Genomic DNA, 21122 nt, shown 5'->3' with positions numbered 1-21122 from the left:
TCAGTGAAAGGAAATCAGGAGATGTCTGGTTAACACAGGTTTCTAATTCACTTAAAGAAAATCATGGGATGTCTGGTTAACACAAGTTTTTAGTTTATTCAGAATTCTGTTTTGACAGGTTTCAGTTTACATAGTAGTCTTCGTAAGAATCATGCAAAGTCTGAAATATGTGATACCCCCCAGAAAGGCTACACATTTTTATTTCTGCTATTAAGTTTCATTATAGGTCTATATGATGGAATATATAATTATTCATTCAAATCTTTCTGCTTTTAGGATATAATCCATATTGAAAATCGAACAGTTTCTATTGTATTTTAGTGTCATCTCCCTTACTATTGAATTTTACAGTACATTCTATAAAATTTTCATCTCCAAAGAACAAGGGCTGTATGAACTACATATTAATTTTTGTGTATAACATTAAACAAAATATCAGAAATAAAAATTTTTGAAGCACAATGTATGTGATTCTTATCTGGGATGCTACTTAGTTTTCTACATGTACCAAAATAGTGAGTACAGGTAGCTTTCTGAATACAGAACATTTTTCAGTGTAGAAAGGGGTGTACAGAAAATCAGTGGTTATTTGTATGGACCTGTTCAATGCCCTTATAGGTTAATCTGATAGATTAAGACAAAACCTATGCCTAGATAGCCAAGTACTCTTGATTTTTCGATTTGGTCAAACCAAGAGTTCTTTTGCAGAAATAATTGTTATTGACAACAAACTAAGAAAATAGTGGATTGCAGACTACCTTAGACCAATGAAATATTGCCAAGCAAGATGACTAATTGCCTTACAGATAAAAACTATTCTTGCAGGTGTTCTTGTATAAACTTCAAGTATTTATAGTTTTCATATAACTCAGACAAGAACAAAACGTGTTGACAATATGTTATGTGGTTACAAAAATGTATTTCTGCATGTTCCTGTGGTTATACGTGTATATATTATATAAGTTCTACTTGTTTCAGTGGTTTCAGATTATGTAAATTCTGCATGTTTCAGATCATGTATTATTCATATATCATATGCGCTTTGAATATCTATGATAAACCGCACGCAGCTTCAACTTAACCATAATACCAGGGACCCTTTGACACTTGTCGCTGAGTTGCATCATTGCTGTTAGATTATTACTGGATTATACTTACTTGCAATGTGGCGGGTGCCACTGGCGGAGTAGGACATACTTAACCTTCAGGAGCACCTGATGTCATTCCCGTTTTTTTTCGTTAGTTCATATTGCTAGTTAATCGGTTCGCTACATTGTGTATGTAGATCGTCTCTGTTTCATTTACGTTTGGCCCAGGTTTATTCCCACGTGCTAACGCTTCTATATATATTTTTTGCCGACATCACCTATACAGGTCGTAAACCACAACTGCTACTGATAGCCCGATTGCAACATGTTCGAATCAATCCCTGGTCAATATTTATGCAAAAGTTTGTCTGACTTTAGCTCCTCCATAAAAAATTACCGATACAAAAAGCACGATTGTACGATATGTTATAACAGCATTGGGAAAGACACATTATGTTATGCTTGCGAGATATTTTAGTATGCTTTTTTGTGACCCGTTGCTTTCACAAACTATAATAGCATTTCACATTATATGGGTAAAAGTAACAAGTCGGTGCATATAAGAGTTAAGTTTAATTCCAGTCGATATAGACAAACAAAAGATAAAAAGACAAAAAGACAAAAGATATAAATAATAAACGGAAAACTATTTTTTGACGGACTGACGAGATAGTACTCTAGATTTTGTAACTTTAAAATGGACAATTGGAATATTTTAATTTCTAAATTAATTTTGATTAAATGTGGATAAGCAGTGGTGGATCTAGATATTCAAAGAGGGGTGCCAGCTGGATTTCAGATCTTAGAAAAAAGGGGGGGGGTCCAAGCTATGAATTGTTCATTTTACATTAATTGTGCGCGAAATTAACAATTTCCCGACAAAAATGCTACCCGAACCTTTGATACACCGAATTGGTTATTCGTAGTCCTACCAATCTATTAATTGTCTTAATGCATTTTAAATATAAACCCCTTCCCGGAGATGATATTGCCGTCATAATGTTTGTGAGAAACATTGAAAGTAGCTCTTGATCGAAGACTGTAACTTGCACACAATTGATTGGAATTTTAATATCATGATGAGTGTTCATTTTTAGTCCATTTTTGTTCGATTTTTTTTTCATTTATAAGAGGGTTCCAACACTCGTAACAACTTAGACATGCTACGTTGACTGGTTCATGTTGCCACAATTAATTGCTGCGTTTTGTCTGCAGTAACACCATATCCGTAGCCAGGGGGGTTCAAGGGGTTCGGACGAAGCCACCCTCCTTGGAAAACAGCAAGCACTATTTAACTCGACATTTAGGTTGAAGTCTGACTATTAAATTCGAGATATGTACGCTTCGCGAGTCGATCTCACCCCCGCCTCCTTTCACAAATTCCTGCCTACGGGAATGAACACCCAAAGTTTAGTAAACATCACTTCGTCGTCCACTGAACTGTAAAGGCGACGGGATGTCTTTTTCCCTAAAATGTAAAAAAAAATATATTTATTTACTCAATATAGTAGAATTAAAAGTACACATTGGTGTACTTCTAGATCCTAAATTGATGATGTCACTCTTTATATTTGAAGATTGCTCTAGGCACTGTAGGTAACCCAACCCTTTTACTATTTAAAAACCTACCTTAATTCTTGAATTAAAGATCATTTAATAATTTGCACACTCATCAAACATTGTTTATTTTTTCAGGTCTAGTAGTTAAAATGGTTAAACATTTCCTGTTAATTTTACCATAAATGGTAGCTTTCAATTTTACGTTTACACAGGAGCAATCTATGTACACATTAAAAATGTTGAATCATTTTTAAAACATTCCGTTGATCAATAAAATTTTACAGTATCTTCTAATTTAACACTATTGATATTGCTCGTCGGAAGTCGATATTTTATATAATTATATTACGACCGTGTGAAATTTGCGGTTGTATAATGATATTGCGCTGTCGTCGTCGTCGTCGCCCTTAGACATTTTGGTTTCCAGCCATTACATTTAGTATTAGTGTATGGACCTTTATGAAATTACATATCACAGGACACGGAGGGTAACCAAAGTTCAGTGGGTATGTACAGATGTGCGGCCCTCATCGGTCTACTTTTATGGTTCGTGTTATATGAAAAGGGTAGGCATTTTAGTTGTAACATATATGAGTGAACATTTACAAATATGCTATATATTTACACATGGTTATTGATTTGACATCAATTAAATCCTCCTTAAAATTATCAAAGTAAATAAAGATTTGATATATTTACAGGAAGGGATCAAATTAGTTCTGACATAATAATGATGTCTTTAGATACAATGTCATATGCACTGATCAGCACCCTACTGTGATATGTAGATACTGACAAATGCCGTGCATATAAATGGGTAACATAAATGCATTACATATATATATGAATGGGTGTCAGTTTTTTATTGTCAGAATATATGAACTGGGTATGTACAAATTTTCGGGGCCGCACATCCGTACCCTTTTACCTGTTTAGTTAACCTTCCCCCCTTTCTCGCTAAAGACTCTAAACAAAATCTACAGTTATCATTTTTTTGTCATATTGAATCATTTGTGACATCTTACAAATATCAGTTACTAGTATCATTGTATACCTCCCCACGGACATTCTAACGTCAAATCAATTTTCATTGGTGCTTCGCACCCGGAGAAACAACAAATCGGAATTGGCTGGGCGATACCCGCTAAATATTAATGAGTGATGTCAGGGGATTGAGGGAGCGAGGGTGGGCTCAAAACCGATGTGTGTAATGAAGAAAATGTATGCATTTTGACCTTTGTACTTTCTGGAACAAAAGGTTAGTTGTTGAAGTAGAAACTCAAGGACAACAGATATAAGATGTTTTACCAAGTGGTGCCAAGAACCAAAGACAACACAATGAAAATGGAAAACAGCAACAATGAACGACAGAAAGAAATAAAAAATATTAAACTAATAGATCTAGAGGAGCTCGAATTTTACTTAAACCCGGGAACATGTACACCAGGGGCCTCTCTTGCTTTGCTAGAAACACGGGCACAGCTGAAATGGGCATACCGGTTCATAAAGAAAAACTATGACGACTTTACCAAGGACCTAGAACTATTTTTAGAAAAGCCTGGGAAGGAAAATTTTCTGATTTTTCCTATTTAAAAAGTCATTTACATGTCTCGATGATTTAATGTTGGTTGTTTGTATGTTACTGCTGAAATTGTTTCAATGATAAATAATTGGGAAAATTCGGTTTAGTTAGTGTAGAAATTCGTGAAATGTGTACATTTTGTGTCAAGATGCGTGTGGATTTAGTACGCTTTAGATACAGCGAAAAAGTCACATTGTCAGACTTCATTTTTGTTTTCGAATTTTCATTTGTGCTCAATTTCAAGTATGCGACATTTCCTTGTCAGCTATACTGAATGCTACATACTATAAAAAAACACATTTTTTGCGGGACAGCTTCTTCACAGTGACTATTCTTGTATTCAAATGAGATTTACAAATGGAGTGATTTATAAAATTTTATTTGTAAACACAACCATAGTAGATATGTTTATTATAAAAGTACAAATAAATAATAAATAAATAAAAAATAAGGAGAACACATATAACATTAATACAGATCTTTGTATATGACTAGAAATGCATTTTGATTACAAAAAAAAAATAAGACAAACATGGATTGGATTTCTTAAAAATGGAATAACCCTGTTGACCCCTAGTACTTCGCATCATTTCACCTAAGATCATTCATCTAAATAACATCTCAAACTAATAGTTTGTTTCTCATGCAACATATATTAACTACTACTTATTATTTTTTTGTTAATTTATGGCCTTGGAATTTATAAACTAGTACAAAAATGTATACCGTCATATTCAAATGGAAATGATTAATACTAGTCATTTACACGGATTTTCTCCAATGCAAATTTCGAACCCTACAACTAACAAGCGTAGCGCATTCTATAGTCCTGTACAAGTGTGTAATAGCACAGTCATATATCTTCACATATATAGGTAGATTCGTTTGAAAGATCAACCAATATGTCCCGGATACTTCGATCCTATGATCACGACTGATCCCGGATACGGTTTATCCCCAGTTGGTCCCAGTTTATGCTATTGAGGCATTTCGTCAGCTTCCAAGAACAAAAGTTGTTTAAAGTGTCTTGATAACGACGCAAATTCTTTCTTTCGGTTTTACAGTATCGTAAAGTTCTGAGTACATACATATCAAATATTGACTGTCTGTTTCTACGTTGTTAATTTTATAAAACTCGGCATATTTTGGAACATGTACTGGATAAATTGTCGGATATGGACCAAGTTTCTGGTATTCAAGCTTCATCGATGAGACTTTACTCGGTTCACGAATTTCCCATGAAATTTCTATTGTACTTTCAGTCTCTGACACTTTTGTGAACCGGAAGTTGTTGTTATGAATTTTTGGCGGATGAATGGTCGTCTGTGCAGTTGGCGTAGGAACCGTTTGGGTAGCAACATTTTGATCAAAATTCTGACAAATTGGTGCTACATAGTTCGAATCGCATGCAAGGCCGCCATTTTGAATTCTCCAGATTGGAATGTTTTTGACATGCTCAGGTGATTGGCACATACCATTGACCATATAGCGGAAGAATGGTTCCACCTGGCTTCGTTCGATTATCCAGTCTTGGAGCCATTTTATTTCGCAGTCGCATCGGAGAGGATTACCGTAAAGAAACATGCTTTTCAATGTCGTATGGTTTGAGAATACACACTTGTTAATACTTTGAATGTTATTCTGTTGTAAGTTGACTGTTTCTAGACTATTTTCAGTTCCGTACAGCATTGCTTGCGTGAGGGTAGATAAAGAGTTTCTTTCGATCATTAAATGGCTTAATTTTTTATTGAACGAGAACTGTAAATCTGGAATGGTTTGAAGCCCAGTGCCCCCTAATTCCAAAACAACCAGATTTTCTAAATACTGAATTGCTTTCCATAATTCTGTTTCTGCAACTGGCGTGTCAATTAGAATGAGTTTTTGGAGTCTTTTCAATCCATTGACGCTATCAACGGTGAGTTTAAATTTGCCACCAGCTGTTTTTACGTTTTCGTTTCTTAGATCAAGCACTCTTAGCCTGTCCAAAGAAACGAAAGTGTCCTTTTCAATGGTTTCCAACTCGTTGTAAGATAGATCTAAATTCTCAAGCTGATTAAGTCCTTGCAATGCAAGTTTGCTTATGGAACTGATCTTATTCGAATCAATGTAAAGAGTTTTCAAACCTTTCATGTTGTAAAACAACCCGTCTGGAATTGTGTTCAGGGAGTTTTGTCCAAGATTAATCTTCTCGAGTCTTGCCCAAGATACTGAAGCCAGTGGCCCAAGCTTCGTTTCATCCAGATTGTTTATATTCAAACCAAGATTCTGAAGTGATGGTCCTATCCCTTCGAAACAGCCTGGATACAGCGTAGAAATTTTGTTGTGGGATAAGACCAACTCCTTCAAGTTTGTCATGGTACGAAAAGCACCATATGGTATGCTTTCGAGTTGCAAGAAAACGGCATAAAGTTTTTCAAGGTATTTAAGCGGTTTCAATTGTGTAACAGGAAACCGTCTCATTGGTAATCCCTCCAAATGGAGTTTCGTGAGTTTCGGCAAACGGTTTTTGAATAAATCGTCAGAAAAGGCTGACACGTCCATGTACTTTAGTTCTAATGTCTCTAGATTCACCAATGTATCAATTGGTGTATTGGCTCGGTTCATATTTCCCTGATTGAAATGACGAAGAGACAACCTTTTCAGATTCGACAGTCTTGATATTGCTTTATAAGGTGGTGATATACTTTTATCGCCGTCAATTGATAATTCCTCCAGGTAACTCTCTAGGCCTTCAAATGCTGTATCAGACACTTGAGATATCTGGTTCTTACTAAGATCTAGTCCCTGTAATCTAAGTCCACGGAAGGCGGTTGGCGGCAAAAATGTTATTTTATTACACAATGGACACTGATCCTCGTGCGACAGTTGAGTTGGGTCGTAACTGTTGCTTAAAGTCAGCTCCAAAAAAATTTCATCTGATGGTACAAATTCTGGAATAGATGTGAGTGCTTTATCTCGACAGTTAATAATTCTCCCTTTCCCAACTGGTCCATCTTCACAGCTGCACGCTGTCACCGGGCAGGGCAATTCAGCCCGAACTATAACTTGTATTGCCATAACACAACACACGAACAGTTGCTGGAATGATATCATCTCTGCAAGAAAATATAACAAAAGAATGTTATTCCAAACACAAACAAGCCTCATTGCGTCAAACATCAATGCTCTGTCAATATTTATACAAAATAAAGTCGTAACAACATATTTTAAGGTTGAAGGTGACACAACTCGGAAACAATCATCCCGTAGCGGAAGGTTACAATATGTCAACGCGTGAAAACTATGATTCAGCTATAATGTATTGAACATAATTAACGGAAATGTGGGACAAGAGAGTACAGATTTGACGTCGAATTTTTCACGATACTGTTGCCTAACCTTCGACAAATATATTGCCCTTTAGGTAACAATTGGCCAAATTCTACCTATCATTAGATTGGTCAATGTAAAAATTTAGTGGTTAAACACAGATATCCAATTTGTACTCTTTTAAGACATCATTGTTAAGTATTTTAATGACGATTCAATATACATTGTCATCCTTTTGAACTGGGTTGTTGGGCAATGTTATTTTGTGGTCGCTTGCTAGTATATTTCAGTACAATTATCATTTCTAATATTAAGGTATAGCTTTGTATTGCTTATTCTTGAAACAGAAAATGAAATTACTTAAAAAGTTGAAGGTTGAAGACAATGAATTGAATGCCGAAAGCAAGTTTTTTTTACAGAAGTAGAATTCTGGCAAAAAAGGTTTAGAAAGTTATGATGATAAAAAAAATTTCCTTTCAAAGTTTTTGTTGTTTGGTCGCCTACTACAAGACTGCATTGACTAAATGTCGATTATTAATCATTAATTTTGACCTGATTACCATTCATTAACAGACCTAAATTCAAACCGCAGACAGTTGCTAAATTTAATTTTTGTCGATTCATAATTAATTTTTAATTTGGGGCAAGTGGGGTGCATATCATAGGTAACCACATAAACCTCAAAACATTTTAATTGTTTTTGAAGATTCTGACTTCAGAATTCGACAGGAAGTCGATCGGAAATTTAAGTGCTTTAAGCATGTCAAAGACATTATCCTCTGCCTACCTATAACCGTCGGCAAGCTACGCAATTTTTGGAGTCAGTTGGGACGAATTGTAAAAGTCGAGACAGTCAATAGATTTAACATTCAAGTGATGTTCAAAGTTTGAGAAATATATTCAATATTTTCCTTTGCACATTATGAAATTTATATGTAATCAAAAAGTAAAAGAAACACTCGATTTATAACCACACGAATAAAGAAAAGTGCAAAGGCAATAACCTATTAAATTCAATATTGTTTTAATGACTGAACTTTTAGTATAAATCTTTTTAAATTTCAGAGATGAAAAAGACACATGCATGAAGAGTAATGAGATACTGTTTAGACATTATAAAAATGTCTTGAAAAATGTTGAAAACCGTATATATTCAGTACCAAATTTAATGTTATCATTTTTCAAATTAGAACGCATTTATATGAAATGCTTTATAAGATAAAACAGACCTAGTACTGTCTATTCAAATAAATTTTAAAAAAATATTATTTCTCTGCTATAAACATTCTATCATATCTTACATAATTGTGGATTTCATAATATATAAATTGTGTGTAGTATCATTTGTGTCACCATACGATTGTTCAATTAACTTTTTTTTCTTCCTGATATCAATATCTCTAAAAATAAAACAAAAGAAAAAGTTAACTAAGTTGAATCACTATGGTTAATTCTTACCTGTAATTTTCTATAAAACTATCTATCAAAACACTTAGAAACTGGAACAAAAATATTTCTTAAGTAACTTCAAGTTTTCACTTTGGTTGCTTATAAAGACTTCTTTCTTGTGTTTCTCGTCTTAAATCTCAAATGTAAATGCTTACGCTATTGCGGTATTACCTGCTATATATATAACGTCCAAAATTTTCCGCCAATTAGATCACACCGCCCGCCCACTCAATTCTATTGACTAAGGAATCTCACCTTTTGCATTTAAATATAGGTACGCTACGAATATTTTTAGATAATGCAAATGGGATTAACACTTTTACCTTTATCGATTTTATTCTCATTGATTTCATCTGTGATTTACGATCCGCCTAACCACTCATAATCATAATATTGACGTATATCGACATCACTTTTTATAAACCAAACATTAATTCGATTTTAATGGTCCCATGACTTACCATTTTAATTTCATTCAAGTGTTTTCGATTTAATAGACGGAAATACTGGATATCCGCGGAAATAAACATTTCGTTATTATTTTTTTTCATTGTTAGAACCTTTCTAAAAAAAACTTCCTTTTGTTATATAATAAAATATTCAATTTTTCTCTTTGTTCTATCTTTATGTGAATTCGTTGAATTAGACACAGACATAATGACCAGAAAAAATACTGCGAAAAACATTGCCCAAAAAGGGAAAACCATGAGAACCCTATATTTCTGACTGACAGGAGGCGTCGGATTATTATTTAGGTGCTGGATTAAACAGAGTGAGAAAATGCAGAAAGACGGAAATATGCGTGTAGGAAGATGTCCCTTTTTGCGCATTATTCCATTGTACAAACAAGGCAATGCATCTGACAGTTCCGTATGACACATGGTCACTAAATATAATAATTCACTTTTTAAATGTAGATGAAGGTCGAACAACGCATAACAAATGAATGCTGAAATTAATACTTTAAATTCAATCTTTATCGAATATCAAACCACAAATATGACTGATTACAGATTACTTTAACCTATATAGTAAACCAGGAACGCGTCTGTTAAGAACGTTTAGTTTTAGTTCAATTGTTATTCATAAACAAATTGCATTTTGCGGTCCGATTTGAATTCAAAATTATTTCGATAGGCCTGAAATTATAGCCTTATCACATACCTAACATTAACAATTTAAAAACAGATTTGAATAATGTCTGACTCATTTTAGATATGTCAAAGTACAACGAAATAATATACATTTTGTATTTAATTAAAATCATCTTCACAATGTCATATTTCAATTATTAGATGGAAGAAAATATTTTGAAAACTAAATTTGTCGAACTATTTCAAAGTACGTAAAAAGTGCCATGTCATTATCAAAAAGATGCAAACCGAAATGACGCCCTTAACTTTCAATGACAACAGAAACGGTTATAAAATACATAATGATAATGTTTGTCTATCTGCCAACCATCGCATGCTGTTCAAAAATGATTATCATTTAACCAAATCTCGGTAACAAGTAGAGTAGTGGTAATACAATTTTGCCACTATAGAAAAGTACTGCATATGTTATATTTATTTGTATGTTGCACATATCAATCAAATGTAGACCACCTTTGTTGTGTTAGATCAAATAAACATTGTCAGTACAATTGTTTTCTATAGAGTAAAACGTAAATTTGATTAAAGTCACGACGTCAAATCTATTATTTGGTTCCCAGGTTATGAAGCACCACCTGTATACTTTAAAAATATATATATATATAAAAAAAAACTAACAGAGTGCCAAACCTACATGATTTGCTTCTAGGTACTGTATGCGAGATAACCACTCAGAGATGAAATAGATTCAGTGGAATAGTTTTTTTTTAAATATTAAAATGTAGATACTACTTTTTCCCTTGGATTTAATTTCTCAGCCAGAAAATGAAAAATGTAATAGGTTTAACTTGGAATGAATGATACTTGTTATCATAAATATACAATAATATTATGCAATAATATGTTATAATCCCAAAGTAAATTTATTAACACATGTAGTAATACATTTAAGGCTATGTCGTCAATCTGTCATTTGGTATTTAAATTAAAAAAAAAACTGATTGTTTGAAAGAATGAAGGTACTTATTTGGAATATAGATTAAAAGTACATCTAACAGGAGTACATGCACTCTATTGTGCATAACTGTTCTTGAAAAGGTTGTGGAAGCAGACAAAAAACAATTGTATCAATATCCGAGACTTTTATACATCGTGATTGCTAGATTCGTTTCAATCTATTGGAAAAGAAAAAAACATTTTACAACATACACTTTTTGTTACAGGTACACCACCAATGCTACTGAGACACTAAGTTCAAGTGTGAAGGGGTTTAAAACATGCCACGTTTTAAAACGAAATAAATATAGGCAAGTGGTTAAATTCAGATACAAAAAGATCATTTGATAAAATAGGCGTAGAACATTGACATTCAGCTTATCAGTTTGAGGTTGTGTAAAGTATTTGCATTTGTACTCGAAATGTCATTGATCCAAACTCGAATTACATATTAAAACAGTTCGCAAAAAAAAAAAACAAAAAAAAAACAAAAAAAAAAAAAAAACAAACAAACATCAACAAAACAAAACAAAAACAAAACAAAAACGAACAGGCAGACTATAACCATACACTAAAGGATAATACGAAAGTTTCAACTCTTATAAAAAGAAGACAAACACCAAATTCATGATAAAATAAATCTTAGCAGAAACTTAAATAAACAATAGGAGTGTTAAAAAATAAGTGTACAAATAAAGACAATTTCCAATTTATTTCTCCTTTAAAATCGTTTAATATATTCTTCTCTTTTGTTACCCTAGAGGTACTGCACTGGTGTAACAGTAAAAACAACTTTCCCACGAGAATTTGAAAATCGGTTCAACAAAGCATTAAGTAGGGTTAAGTAATCAATTATTCATCAATAAATAAAATCACAAATAAATGCATTGCGTTGATTTTTGTATGTTAAGGTTATGAAACGTGAAGATAAATGGGATATACAGTTCAAATAACTCACTCTCCAAATATGGTAAAATATGTTATTATGAAATATGTGACGCAGCTTTAAAATTGAATTACGAAACTTTGTTAACAGACAAAATATTTGATTTCACAACACTGATTACCATAGAAACCTAAGATTTGTAGAACTAAAATTTAAACCACCCAGTTAAAGTCATTTTACCAAGCCCTACTTTTCATTAACATGTATGAATGCGATTGTTTGTTGTCATCGTTTGAATAAGAACTTCTGCAGTTCATCAGTTTAATGCTTGATTCGGTCCAATGAATGTACTTGCACGACCTTCACGATTCCGCCCTTAAAGAACTAATACCTTGGTTTTCATGCGGTAGTTCATTTTTTGCAAGTCAAATGTTGTCAATTCAATTGTTTATTAAGACTTCATATATACATAATGACAAACATATCTAAAGTTTCCCTTTGTTCAAGTACAACTACAACTTTTTTTCTCCTATAACTGGTATTACAATTTTGCCATCTTGCAATCCTCATTTCTCAATAGGGCGTCCACATGGGGCGCACATGACAATTTTGTTTTAAAAAATGTTTCATCCTCATACCTGTCTCAAAGTTGAATGTTGGTTTTTGATAAACTGCAACGGTTAAAGAGAGAAAATATAACAAAGATAACACTTTTATTTTCTGCAAAATTTGGTTGCTTTCTGAGGGAACTTTAAAAAAAATATATTTTCTGAGCTTTCCATTGTCGATTAAAACAAATCGTGTACTATTAATACATATACATATGATATTAATATTTCATAGGAACGAAACATTTAGTGGGATAAAATTTATAATTTTGCCCTCCATATCACAGAAACTGTCAGGTTTCTAAATTGGCAGTCATTTAATAAAATGACACAATTTACAGCTCCATATACTTTCTAAAATATCATTATTTTATCCAACAGTAGTTTTATATAGTATGTTGTCACAACAAATTGCGATACTCGTGTATAAATTTTTTATATAAATTCAACTTTTATGAACAGTTGATTATGATAACACGATTATTAAAACAATATTTTTATGTATTGCCTATTTTGAATTACCCCCTTCATTAGATAATCAGTCGCTTTACCGTCCAATCCTCCACTATAGGGTACGTAATTCTCGTCACATGACTCCGTGGTTTCGTGTGAATGGGTCCTCGTCTACCATTCAAATGCATGGAGAATCGTCATTACAATAGCATAGCGTTCAATATTAAGAGCAAAATATCTTTTTGTGTAAGAATACTGATAAAAAATGACAAATACGTAGTGCTACAGGATAAACATGTTAAAAAGGCATAAAATTAGAGATTTTGCATTGTGATGCAGCTTTCGATTTCCGGGAAGTATACAACAAAATGCAGATCGGTCTTCGGATTTCAATACGTTCTACATCTGAAATTCCGGAAGGGAAACAGAAACTAGAACGAGATTATCAAGCCCTATACCCCCCAAAAAATATATACAGAATTAGAACAGTATTCCTTACAGGGACATTTATGGTACAATGTTTTAACGCTAGGCTGTTGATACGATGGTCATAAAAATAAAATCACACAATAAAATTCAATCCCAGGTTGGCTGAATATAGGTACCGTAAATGTCAACAATTAAACTTTTGCTGTAGCTTAAAAAGACAACGTTTTTCTGTCAAACCAATAATTACATTGTTGGTTCCCCCATTCGACTTTGTGATACCATTTGAGTCATTAATTCTACAGTTGATTATCCTATTTTTAAAGGAGTGGATGTTAGATTAACAAGTGGTTAGATTTCGACTTTGGTATTTTGGAATTGATTATCATTAACCCAAAGAAATTAATCGTCGTTTAGAGGAATTTAGTATCCAGAATATATTAGGTGGTTGTTGTTCATCGGATATTTCAGTGTATACCGTGTGCTCTTTGCATAATGCAATAATTCAGGATACATTCTTGTTCAGTAAGTGACAGCTATGACAAAAATGGATATGGTGAATATGTCGAAGATACAACCCCAACGTGATGAACAATGTCAGTACAAGGTCACCCATGGATCTTCAGTGAACGACGATGACTCTTACATCACAGGACAGACAACATATTAAACAGAGACTGCGAAATAGTTGCCCCTATACACTCCAGCAACATTAAAGTAAACTGAAACTAAAAATTAGGTCAAAAGATCTGAGTCCTTCGTTAAAACAGAACTAAATAAACTAGTCCATTGTTTGTGTAATTTTGTAACGTATAATCACTAGCAGTTTACTGACGTACCAGCTCTAGAACCTACAAAACCGTATAGAGTTAATGTTACTGTTTAAGAGTAATCAAGGGAACCAAGGTTATAGCGGTAATCAAAAGAATGTAATCCAGGGACAAAGACCAGACATAGAAAACAGACATACACAACATAAAGAACATAAAGTAACTAAAATCATACATACAAAGTAACAAAAGTAAATGAGCAACTCGGACTCCATTAAAAACTGGGAGCATGGACCAGGTGCACCGGTAGGGTAGGCTAGGTTTAAAAACTTAATAAATTCCAATAAAATTGTGCATTTATGTGCAAAAGGAAAAAGAACAGATTTAAATTTAATTTATTTAAATGAAAACAAGATATGAAGGCATGAGTTTATTAATTTGAGCATTGTCGAGATACATGCATATTTTAGCATTTATTAGTAACTTACACCAAATTAAGAATTAAATATTGTCCTTTCAGTGGTTTTTGTCCTTGCTATCTCATTTATCAGTAATGTAACAAACGGATGACATCAAACATAGCACAATTTACGCCAAATTATGTAATTCAGGATCACTGACTTTGCTGGAGGTAACATAGCTTTCAACTGAGTGTACGATAACAATACGTCCTTGGACTTGACAGGGATAATTCATTTTACAATGTGTACACACCTGCATTGTATAATAATGATTAGAAATGACTATATGCGTATTAGATGCCCCATCGAATTCGGATTACTATTAAGATGTATGACTGTTGACAATGTAACTTTATCTCTTTTATACTAGCTTGATCAAATACACAAGGAAATGTCATTCAACTGCATTTAAGTACATGTAATTTGACTAAGAACTGTATATATGCTTGTTCATTTTCAAATGAATTTTATTATATATTACGAATTTCTCTGTCTTTAAAAGAGAAAACATTTGATTTTTATAAGGAAGGGGAAGGGCTAAGACCAGCTTTGAAATAAAAAGGCAGGGCGATGTTTATGATTAAAAACACCTGGATGAACAATTGAGGAAGTTCGAAGTCAAAAATAAAAAGTCGTCAAAATTATACTGATAGTTAAAATTCAGGACACAAAATTTGGTCCTCCACCACAAAAGAATTCAAATGGTTGCTCACTAAATACCAACTGATGGATAGTCAAGTACGTGCATTTAAAACTTGATTTTCATAATAAAAATGTTCTATTCTTCTTCAATGTTTTTATTTGCAATATTCATACAACAGAGAGCCTAGAAGTCAATGTATAAGAGCAAAACCAAATTGCCACTTCCTACATTTGCAAATAATTTAAAATAAATGCCTTTTAAAACCCCATGATGAAAAAATAATTGGAGACAGAATCACCGGTTATCACAAATAGTATATAATAACAACCTTTAACCACTAATGCATGGAGCAGGACATTGCATCTGCATGATGAATATATACTTTGATAATATGTAATATGTAATTGGCATTTCCTAATTTGCTAGAATAGTATACGATCGTCGTGTTTTGCAAAAACAAGTTTTTACATAAGCTCTAAATACAAGTTCTGTTACTATGTTGACACGTGCATTAAACCATCCCAGTGATTTAAGTTGATGTCAAGGCCTTGATTAAAGTCAGAAATAGCTTGTGGTTTTGTAGTTCCATGCAAATGTTATGGTTAGATAAAATGATAAGTAAGACGTGTCTAAAATTAGGAAGAAGGTAATTTATTTATGGCGTTTGATATACAAAACAGATTTAGATCTTCCGATAAAGAGGTTTTCATCACGTTATCCTTTTGTCGTTGTTTATTTTTAAGAATTTGATTGTCTTTGAAGGAAACGAAGACATTCCATTAAACCAATAGTGTTACCCAACCTTATTCAAAGATAAATCAGATCTGTCGAAGGAATGTGTCTTCACCTCTGTCTGATTCTTAAAAAATGTAACGGAAAATTCATTACACCCACCTCGTTGCAAAAATTCTATGAATTTTTATGATATTTGATAATAAAAGAAAAATTCGACACAATCTCCAAAATAATTAGTTTGGTAAATGTTTGCAGCATTTCCAAAGATCTGAAGTGTGTATTATTTATTTTTTTCAAAGATATATTTGCTATTTGTACAAGGACATGTAACTATAGTGCTAGAGTGTGTAATGTATTTGTACTATAGTGTTCCAGATGAAAAAGTCGATTGATGTAATGTATCCATCTCCACTAAAATGACGTTTTCGTTCCCCTGGTCCTTCTTTTTCGACCTAAATAATTGACTATAGGATGAACAATTTGTTGATTGATTATTAATTGATTATAGTTTTATGTCCTTGGAAGATATTCTTGCATTTCAGGACAAGAAACAGACCTTGCTTTGTACTAGTCCGTCAAACCATCTTTATTATTGCTCATCAAACCAAAAAGCCATGTCAACCTACCCGGAAACGTTATTCTGACTCCGACCAGTCATTCTATCCCAATAAATACCGCGTGCTAAGCAAACAAGCAGTGACGACCACTCTAAATATTTTGTGTCATCGACTATCGACTGTGAAACCCACGACCTCTCGCACCGCTACCAAGGCCCACTGAGACAGTTGTGGGCAATTTGGTTGTCTAGAGTCACACCATCACATGATGAATTGGTACTCAGGATGGTATTCCTATTTTATTACCTGCTTATTTATTCTTCAGGTTAATGCTACTTCTTCTTGTTACTCACTATTTGTTAATTACTGACTTAGTCTATTGAAATCTAATCGTTTCAGTTTTACCTTATTTATCTTTATTTCATGCACACAAGTATCAGGATTAGTTTAAGCTTACTTCAAAGGCAATTAAAAGTTGCAAGATAACACTATGGACCAGTGTCACTTCACCACATCATCTGGAAATAATATAATGGGGAAAAGACGTTAACAATTGCACTAAATCAATTTTTGAAAACAGAAAATAATTTTTATTCCCTTGACTCTATAAATAACTAACAATACGTTGTACAAATAATCACGAGTGTAAGGTTTTTTGTTAGTACTATATATTGCCCCATAAATTAAAACGTTTACTTTGAATTAAAACAATGCTCTTTGAGGTTAGTCATAGTAATTTAATCCGATTGGTCATATTTTCAGTGACCAAAACGTTATTCTGTCCTTTTAAGGAAACATATCTTTAAACAGCACTAAAATCAAAAAGTCAATTGACAATAACCTACTTACTTGATACGTAATAAACCTCCAATGATGCTATAAAATACCATGTTGTTCAATGTACAAATCTATCAATATTTACATACTTATGTAAGCAGTCAACATGAAGCTCATATGGTTATTTTAAAATTATGCTGGATTTTAACCAATGGTAATTCTATGATTTTTACCAATGGTAATTCTATATTTGCGTTTCCTTTCCACTTGTTATTAGAAGATTCTCTACAACTTATTCTAAGTTATTGTGAGAAAAATGAGTTATGGTTCAGAATATTACCCTTTTACTGTTTATACCAACCCTCCTAATTAAGAATTTAAAATTGAAAATAGACCGAATTTGACCAATTGAATAAAATTAAAACAAGGGAACCATGATTTGAACATGTTTCAAGAATAACGAATAGTAACTTCAGGCCTCTTGTTAAACAAACCTCAGACTTCAAAATCGTTTGCTATCGTAGTTTTAAAGTTTGTTTACTATTGGAGACAATCGCAGGTTTTGTTTCTGAGTTATAATCTAAGATTTGATTTAAAAAATATGGGAGGATTCAGATTCTATATATCATTCCATACATTTGGAAATGGTATGTTGGATTTACTATAAACTGTACATAGTTTTATGTTACAGTTGTTTGAAGGTTTGTATACATTTTGCGAAATCGCTATTTTTCTTCTGAGTAGGGATATATCTATGCATCCGATCAGAATTTTGATACTTTACAAACAAATATCCATTATCACATTGTCAAATATGCTTTATTATTCCGCTTTTACATCGAATTTCAACATTCTATGAAAAATGGGACATATAATTCAGAGGGATCGCAAACTAAGGGGACAACCATTTGATTTTGAGGGCTAGGAACAAATTTTTCGGACCAATCCATAAATGTTATTCTCGCTACGACCAAGATCACAGTATTTATCAACTACCCATGCGAAATCAAAATATCTACATGTTTGTATTTCCAAATAATTTCCCCTTTGAGATCAACTCCTTATTTTCCCAAAATCCAGAATGATAATACTTATTTAAAAAATCTTCCCCACAAATCAAATGGTCGTCCCCTAACAAAGGAAAAAGTATAAAAAGTCCATCTGAGGAACCTACGACCAACATCATGCGTAAATGAACAACCTGGACTCCACTAACAACTGGGAGCATTGACCATGTACACCAGTTGTTGGAATGAAAATTTAGTTAAAAGTGTCATATTTGTTCAGCACAAATACAGTGTCTATTTTTCTTCTATCTATCCAGCTTTCGGGCGATTCTATAAAACGATTCAAAAACTGAGTTTTAAGTTCTATCACTTTGACTTTATACTTTATTGATTGATTGTGGAGTACCGGTGTAGAGCCCAAATACGACTTATTCTTTGTTTCCTAAATAAAATGTTGTTTTTATGATTCGTAAAAATTATGAATTAACTGAGTTCCTAAATCAGAGATTTAACTGAATTAATTAAAAACAATTACTTTGTCAAATTTTCGATTTAATTCAATAATTAACCACACCATTTCAGAAAGAAATTGATTAAATTAAAAATTACATTGGTAAACTAATCATGATTACATCTTATTACAATTAATTTTAGAGTAATTAATAGTGATTTAAATATTAGTTAACTGCTTTTAAATAGAAATGTTGTCTTAATGGTGTATATCTTGTGCCCTTTTTCACAGGTATTTTGTTATCTTCAGGGAATGCATCTGTAAGCAATTTGAAATGATCTACAATAGTAGGACTTGATACATCGTATCCATTTGAACAATTAAAACTACCTTATTTGACATGTATACATTTATAGATATTGAAATCATGATTTGAACTCACATTGCATTCTTGACAGGAATTTATCCAAAAGCATATTCAATGAGATATCTTCGAGTTTAACTTAGTACATATTTATCAAAATATAGCATATATTTAGATTTACAATATAACTTTAATTTTTTTGTATATGCATTATAAGTGTTTGTTTCAATTCTATATCATCTACCCTATATCGCATACCCTATATTACACCACTAGACGTATATCGCACACCCTATATGACACCCCTAGACCTGTATCTCATACCCTATATCACACCCCTTCACAGACCATACATGAAGTTTGGTTAAAATATATGATATAAAAACATATATGATATAACATGACATGTTAAAATCTGTATCACATGCTGTATCAACCGTCGACCTATATCACCCCGCGGCCCGGTGACGGGTGATATAGGAGTCTTTGGTTGATACAGCATATGATATTGGTAGTTCTTTAAACTTTTTTGTTTACTTTGTATTTTGTGATATATATTACAATTGAGCTGACAACGCTGCATACACTAAAGTATTTCTAACTTCACACTAAAATTAATCTTCTTGGACATAATATTTTAATAAACTGTTCATAGACACTACATTTAGTTGAGATTTATTATATCCCCTTAAGGAAAAGTTATATATTTATGTTGTACGTCCGTTCGTCATTTTGTCCGTTCCCAAAATCTAATCCATTGATTCTTCTGAAACGACAGAATGGAATTTTATGAAACTTTCACAAAGTCTTTATCGAATGATGCCATTGTACACCTCCCATTTCTTTTTTTTCTCTGAATGACTTTTGGTGGAGGAGATGAGGGGGTTGGTACCAAGTAAGCTTTGCTCACAAATTGATCAAAATATAATCAAAAGTAATGCAAATTACAGGGTACTTTTGGTGTTTACATTTTTTTTGGGTTTCTGAGGAGATGAGAGGGTTGTTACCAAGTAAGCTTTGCTCACAAATTGATCAAAATGTAATCAAAAGTGATAAAAATTACAGGGTATGGCGAGGTATACTTGATTAAATTAATATAATTCAATTCGCAGCCTTTGTAATGATTAGTGATAACAGTAATTACTTGAAAAATGAAAAATTACTCCATCTCTGACCTTAATGTTAAAAAATTCAGTAAAATCAAATTATGTTCTTGTGTTCATATAAAGTACTTGTGTTGACATCATGGGTAGTTCTTTAGGTGTTTTTATAAAAACAAAACAAAACAAAAAACCAAAAAAAAAACATGTTTTTTGTACATTTGAATATATTAAAGGTCTATTAAAATCAAATCCGAAAGTATTCTCAAATATACAAACACTTTAGAAGTTTTAATTTACATATCTCAAAATATTTAGGGAGAGAAAAAAATGAAATTAGTAATCTCCCCTAAAAATAATGAAATGTTTTTTTTTTAATTTTTGGGTTATAAAGTATCAGCCTGGATATAAAGTTTCATTTGATAAAACAAAGGCTAACACTATTTAGCTCGTATTAACAAGATGCATACGATGTTAAGAGTGTCGTTTTTTCCGTGTACATTAAGTTTTGTTTGAACCATTTGCTCGTTTTAGTACACAATATGTTTGATTTGTTCAAGACCGTTTCATCTAAAAACATTATCGATTTCTTGCGGGACATCGGTTTATTTAATAAAATCTAAATTGGATACCTTCCTTAATTTTTCAATATTTTAAATGTTTTATCGAAGTTATGTGTCTATATGTATTTTATGTCTTAGGTTCACCTTTTATGTACCTTTTTATATGTAAATAGCTGCTTGTTTTAATTTCATTTTTTTATGAAGAGACTTTGATCTTGCTTTTAATATTTTCCTTGCATTAAA

The 21122-nt window shown here is 32.5% G+C and overlaps 1 protein-coding gene and 1 long non-coding RNA gene across 3 annotated transcripts; both read right to left on the bottom strand.

Annotated features, from left to right (window-relative positions):
- Positions 1-1642: 1642 nt before the first annotated feature.
- LOC148621277 (uncharacterized) lies at positions 1643-17067 on the bottom strand. Its single transcript, XR_015921135.1, has 2 exons — positions 14710-17067; positions 1643-2556 (listed from the first exon to the last, which is right to left on the bottom strand). It is a non-coding gene; the product is annotated as an uncharacterized LOC148621277 (long non-coding RNA).
- Positions 4593-9141, bottom strand: LOC148621278 (uncharacterized). Of its 2 annotated transcripts, none has more exons than XM_088575439.1 (2): positions 8998-9141; positions 4593-7325 (listed from the first exon to the last, which is right to left on the bottom strand). In XM_088575439.1, exon 2 carries the CDS (start codon positions 7321-7323, stop codon positions 5248-5250), a length of 2076 nt encoding a protein of 691 aa, XP_088431565.1. In that variant the 5' UTR covers positions 7324-7325; positions 8998-9141; the 3' UTR covers positions 4593-5247. The 2 variants fall into 2 exon arrangements, with proteins under 2 accessions (XP_088431565.1, XP_088431566.1); XM_088575440.1 differs by lacking the exon at positions 8998-9141 and adding an exon at positions 8841-8958.
- Positions 17068-21122: the final 4055 nt, after the last annotated feature.

This window comes from Perna viridis, chromosome 3 (assembly GCF_037379345.1).
Source record: "Perna viridis isolate PV_CMFRI_1.1 ecotype Kerala chromosome 3, ASM3737934v1, whole genome shotgun sequence".
Taxonomy (NCBI): Eukaryota; Metazoa; Mollusca; class Bivalvia; order Mytilida; family Mytilidae; genus Perna; species Perna viridis.
This window is presented reverse-complemented; position numbering and strand designations above follow the sequence as displayed.